This window comes from Dipodomys ordii, unplaced genomic scaffold (assembly GCF_000151885.1).
Source record: "Dipodomys ordii isolate 6190 unplaced genomic scaffold, Dord_2.0 Scaffold159, whole genome shotgun sequence".
Lineage (NCBI taxonomy): Eukaryota > Metazoa > Chordata > Mammalia > Rodentia > Heteromyidae > Dipodomys > Dipodomys ordii.
The window spans coordinates 1,004,097-1,009,221 of record NW_012267375.1 but is presented as its reverse complement, the minus strand read 5'-3'; the positions used below and the strand labels follow the sequence as shown (position 1 = coordinate 1,009,221).

At 64.6% G+C, this 5,125-nt stretch overlaps 1 protein-coding gene across 1 annotated transcript in view; it reads right to left on the bottom strand.

The window, feature by feature from the left end:
- The window catches only part of Col6a1 (collagen, type VI, alpha 1), a 51,961-nt gene that overhangs the window by 17,368 nt on the left and 29,468 nt on the right, over positions 1-5,125 (bottom strand). The window contains exons 11-21 of the mRNA XM_013032902.1: positions 4,940-4,984; positions 4,786-4,812; positions 4,353-4,379; positions 4,228-4,272; positions 3,950-4,003; positions 3,792-3,854; positions 2,907-2,969; positions 2,773-2,826; positions 2,649-2,684; positions 1,411-1,473; positions 95-157 (exon numbers count right to left, since the gene is read on the bottom strand). Of these exons, the coding sequence (XP_012888356.1) occupies positions 95-157; positions 1,411-1,473; positions 2,649-2,684; positions 2,773-2,826; positions 2,907-2,969; positions 3,792-3,854; positions 3,950-4,003; positions 4,228-4,272; positions 4,353-4,379; positions 4,786-4,812; positions 4,940-4,984 (540 nt within the window). The remainder of the gene's footprint in view (positions 1-94; positions 158-1,410; positions 1,474-2,648; positions 2,685-2,772; positions 2,827-2,906; positions 2,970-3,791; positions 3,855-3,949; positions 4,004-4,227; positions 4,273-4,352; positions 4,380-4,785; positions 4,813-4,939; positions 4,985-5,125) is intronic.

Below are 5,125 nucleotides of genomic sequence, written 5' to 3'. Positions count from 1 at the left end.
GGCTCCCTACCCCAGACAGCAGGCTGCCCACCCCAGACAGCGGGCTCCCTACCCCAGACAGCAGGCTGCCCACCCCAGACAGCGGGCTCCCTACCGGGTCTCCCGGGACACCAACAGGACCTTCTCTTCCTTGGTCACCTTGGGGTCCAGCTTCACCCTGGGGAGAAGGCTCAGAGTCTCCGTCTGCTCCTGGGTGGGGCAGACGGCGGTGCTGAGGGCCTGGCAAACAGTCGCTGGACAGGAGCTGCTTGCCAGACGTGGACTGCAGTGGTGTGGTGGCTCAAGACAGGGCAGGGACACAGTCCCGTCAGCACTGGCCGCTCCGCACCCCTTCCTTCTGACCGCCTTTCCCCCTCCTAGCCTTGCCGTGTGTTTGCCAGGGTGTGGCCATTGTGTGACTACCTCTGCTCTCCAGGGCCCCAGGGTGAGACGCCTTGGTCAAACCATCTCTGGCCTGTCCCCATTTGGAGTTTTAATCTGACATTTTCACTCTTGAAACTGAAACAAAGAAATTCTTCCAAATAAGAACATGAGGCCTGTCTGCAGAGTTCATGTAGTGGTCGGGAATGGCTGTGATTTAGAGAGGCCTGAAGTGTGAAGTGAGGGGCCCTGTCAGACCAGCTTAGACCCTGTGCTCGTGGTGGCCTGCGGGTGTGGCCTTGGATCTAGATCCTGTGCTCGTGGTGGCCTGCGGGCGTGGCTTGATAACAGAGATGCTCGATAAAAGGTGGAATAGATGCTGTGGCCTCAGACACGTCACCCCTGTGGGTGACATTTTGGGGGTTGTTTCTCCCAGGAAAGGGGAAAGGGAGGTGTGAGCCTCCCAGGACCCCTGGCTGCTTCCATTCAGATCCCTGGGTTCAGGAAGCAGGCTGCCAGGTGGGGGTGGGCAGGGTTGTGCAGACAGGGCTGCATGGTCCACAAGCAGAGGGAAGCAGAGAGCTGAACTCTGTGTGACCGTGGGATCTAACCCCTGACCTGTCCTGTCCCTGCAGGGCTGTGTGACCCTGGGGTCTGACCCCTGATCTGTCCTGTCCCTGCAGGGCTGTGTGACCTGGGATCTGACTCCTGGTCCACCCCCGCAGGGCTGTGTGACCTGGGATCTAATCCTTGACCTGTCCTGTCCCCTGCAGGGCTGTGTGACCTGGGATCTGACCCCTGACCTGTCCTGTCCCCCACAGGGCTGTGTGACGTGGGATCTGACCCCTGACCTGTCCTATCCCCCGCAGGGCTGTGTGACCTGGGTTCTGACCTCTGACCTGTCCTGACTCCCGCAGGGCTATATGACCCTGGGATCTGACCCCTGACCTGTCCTGTCCCCCTCAGGGCTACATGATCCTGGGATCTGACCTCTGATCTGTCCTGACCCCCGCAGGGCTGGTCAGGGTCTAGCCTCAGGCTGGTACTCACCGGCTCTCCCCGCGGCCCCCGCGTGCCCGGGGTCCCCCGAGGTCCTCTCTCTCCAGGGCCGCCCTGTGTGGAGACAGGCAGGTAAGAAGCAGACGCCACTTTGGGGTTTACCCCAGCCTGGGCCGCTCACAGCCTCCACCCAGTGGCAGCCCGGGCTGGCCTTCCTTCCAAGCCGCGTCATTTCAGAGGCCAGCCTCCCTCAATCCACAGCCTCCACTGACTCTGAGGATTTGAGGCCAGGGCAGAACCACAGGGTGACAATCACTCCAAAGGCTGGTGTCTGCCTTCCCTGCTGGTGTCGGACCACCTGGCTGTGTGAGGCCCAGGCACTGTCAGGAGTGGGCCTGTGGGGTCCAGTCAGGAGTGGGCCTGCGGTGTCCAGTCAGGAGCTGGCCTGCTGTGTCCAGTCAGGAGCTGGCCTGTGGTGTCCAGTCAGGAGCTGGCCTGTGGTGTCTAGTCAGGAGTGGGCCTGCTGTGTCCAGTCAGGAGCTGGCCTGTGGTGTCCAGTCAGGAGTGGACCTGCTGTGTTCAGTCAGGAGTGGACCTGCTGTGTCCAGTCAGGAGCTGGCCTGTGGTGTCCAGTCAGGAGCTGGCCTGTGGTGTCTAGTCAGGACTGCTGTGTCCAGTCAGGAGCTGGCCTGTGGTGTCCAGTCAGGAGTGGACCTGCTGTGTTCAGTCAGGAGTGGACCTGCTGTGTCCAGTCAGGAGTGGGCCTGTGGTGTCCAGTCAGGAGTAGACCTGCTGTGTTCAGTCAGGAGTGGGCCTGCGGTGTCCAGTCAGGAGTGGGCCTGCGGTGTCCAGTCAGGAGCTGGCCTGCGGTGTCCAGTCAGGAGTGGGCCTGTGGTGTCCAGTCAGGAGCTGGCCTGCGGTGTCCAGTCAGGAGTGGGCCTGCTGTGTCCAGTCAGGAGCTGGCCTGTGGTGTCCAGTCAGGAGTGGGCCTGCGGTGCCCACTCCGGAGCTGGCCTGTGGTGTCCAGTCAGGAGTGGGCCTGCTGTGTCCAGTCAGGAGCTGGCCTGTGGTGTCCAGTCAGGAGTGGGCCTGCGGTGCCCACTCAGGAGCTGGCCTGTGGTGTCCAGTCAGGAGTGGGCCTGCTGTGTCCAGTCAGGAGTGGGCCTGCGGTGTCCAGTCAGGAGCTGGCCTGTGGTGTCCAGTCAGGAGTGGGCCTGAGGGCCAGGGGCCCATCAGGAATAGACCTGTGGGGTCAGGGTGACCCTGGCAGCCTGCCGCCCACCACTCACCCGCTCTCCCGGGGCGCCGTCGGGACCAGCGTTGCCCTGGAAAGGGAGGAGCAGACCCCGCGTTAGTGTGCATGGCAGCACGCACCCTGCCTTGGGAGTGAGGTGGAGGCTGGCGGGGGCTCACCTCATCGCCGGCCTCTCCTTTCTCTCCGGGGGGCCCGGGCTCTCCGGGTTCGCCCTGTGGGAGGAAGGGCGGGGTGACCGGTCGGGTCTTTGGTTCCGAGCCCCAGCAGCCCGGGACACCTTGCCCCATCTCACCTCGTCTCCCGGTGGCCCCGAGTTTCCGGGTCTTCCAGCTTCCCCGTCTGCTCCGGCTTCCCCCTGGCAGGATGAGCGGTCACGCGTGCTCTCTGGGGGTAACCTCAGGCCTGCCCCGCTCCCCACAGCTAGGCCCACGAAGCCCCTGGTCTCCAAGGACCCCGGGGACCCACTTGTGGCTGCACACCACCATTTGCACACTCCGGTCCCCAAACCACCTGCCCCGCCTGACCGGGCTCCGGCTGTCAGCCGCACTCCAGCCTGGCTGGGGTGACCTGTGGCTGGCGTCTTCCTTGGAACACGGGGCGGGGGCCCCCGACTCTCCCTCACCTCCCTTGCACCTCCTGTCTTCACCAGAATCCTCAGAGAAATGCAACTGAAACTCAACCCTAGGTGGGACTTAAAAGCTGTCCTGTGGCCGGGCGCCAGTGGCTCACGCCTGGCATCCTCGCTACTCAGGAGGCTGAGATCTGAGGAGCGCAGTTTAAAGCTAACCTGGGCAGGAAAACCTGTGAGACTCTTATCTCCAATGAACCACAAAAAAAGGTAGAAGTGGAATTGTGGCTCACGTGGTAAAGCCTTGTGGGAAAGACGCTCAGGGACAGAGCCCAGGCCGGGGTTCGAGCCCCAGGACTGGCACACACAAAATAAACGGAAACAAACCCCATTGCCCTCTACCAGCGTCTTGCTTACCCTCAAATTTCACACAGATTCGGGGGGGCGGGGCTGTACCGCTGGGGGCACACCAGCGCTCCAGGCCTGTCCATCCTGCTGCGACTCTGACTGTCCACACGTCCACCAGCGTCACTTACCCCTGGGCTCGGCTGGCAGGCTGCCTGCCCCTGAGGATGACAATGCCCGGCCCAGCGGCCCCGGGCCACTCACCTTTTCTCCTTTCAGTCCGAAGGAACCGGCGTCACCCTTAGGGCCAGGGGGTCCTTGAATGCCCTGGTGGGAAGACCCACGGCCACCGCGGTCACAGCGGGTCACGTCGATGTGCCCGTCAGGAGTCGTGTGCCTGGCTGGCATGCTGAGTGACTTACGTCAAATCCGGGTGAGCCCTTGCAGCCGGGCAGGCCTGGGTACCCCGTCTCCCCCTGAGGAGGAAAGCCAAGGCTGACGCGGGCGGGGAGCCAGCAGCCAGGACTCTGGGCCCTGCCCTTCCACGCCCCTCCCAGGAAGCCCTCAGTCAGCCTGGGACTCACGGGCATGGCAGGAGACGCCGAGGCACACCCAGTCACCCACACAAGCCCGCCCGCCCCCCACCTGTGCGCCCCTCGCGAGCGCCCGCCCGCCACCCCCTTCTCCCATCCGGGCTCACCTTCATGCCGTCCACCCCGTCGATGCCACGCTTGCCCTTCTCGCCCTGGGGGCCAGAAACAAAGAGTCAGAGGAAGGTCAGACAGTGCTGCTGGCCATGGGGCGTGGCGGCTGAGGTCCACTCACCTTGTAGCCTTTGGGACCCCTGGAGCCCTGTGGAGACAGAGGGGGAGTGAGGAGGGCCCCTGCCTAGTTCAACTCTGCCCAGCAGGTGGGGGCAGGGACCCCGAGAATGCAGAGCTGCCCCACGTCCAGGGAACCTGCCGGTGTGGGGCTCAGGAGCGGAGGGGGGCTCTGCAGTCCCCACCCTGGGCCGGTGAGTGACAGGCGCTGCCCCCAGGCCCTGCAGACCCAGGACCCCCTGAGATGGTGGCAGGGGGTGGGGCGGGGCAGGGGGTGGGGGCAGGGGAGTGCGGTGGGGGTGGGGGAGGGGGAGGGGCCTGCTGCCAGGACCCCATGGGAAGCTGGCATGGAGCATCTCCCTGCGCGGCTCTTGTGCTCTCTCGCTCTCTCAGCTCAGTGCCCAGAGGGAAATGTCCAGAAGCCAGGTCCTGCTCACCTTCTCCCCGCGGCTTCCCTTTTCTCCCTGAAAAGCAGACAGAAGGGGAAGAAGGGTCGTGGCTGTGCAGGGTCCCACACGCTGCCCCCCGCGGGCACAAACCGGGCCGGGTCTGCTGGGCCCCAGGGAGGCGCGGCGGGGGCCCCACACGCACCTTCATCCCCTGGTACCCGACGGGTCCCAGGTCCCCAGGCCGTCCCTGGAAGAGAGGAGGAGACAGTCAGACACCCAGACACCGGACAGCTCGACCGGCCCACCCTGCGGCCAGGGCTGCTCAGCGGGGCCCCAGGGCTCTGAGGGTCTCCAGGGTCACAGTGAGCTGGGGAGGGCCCAGAGAGCC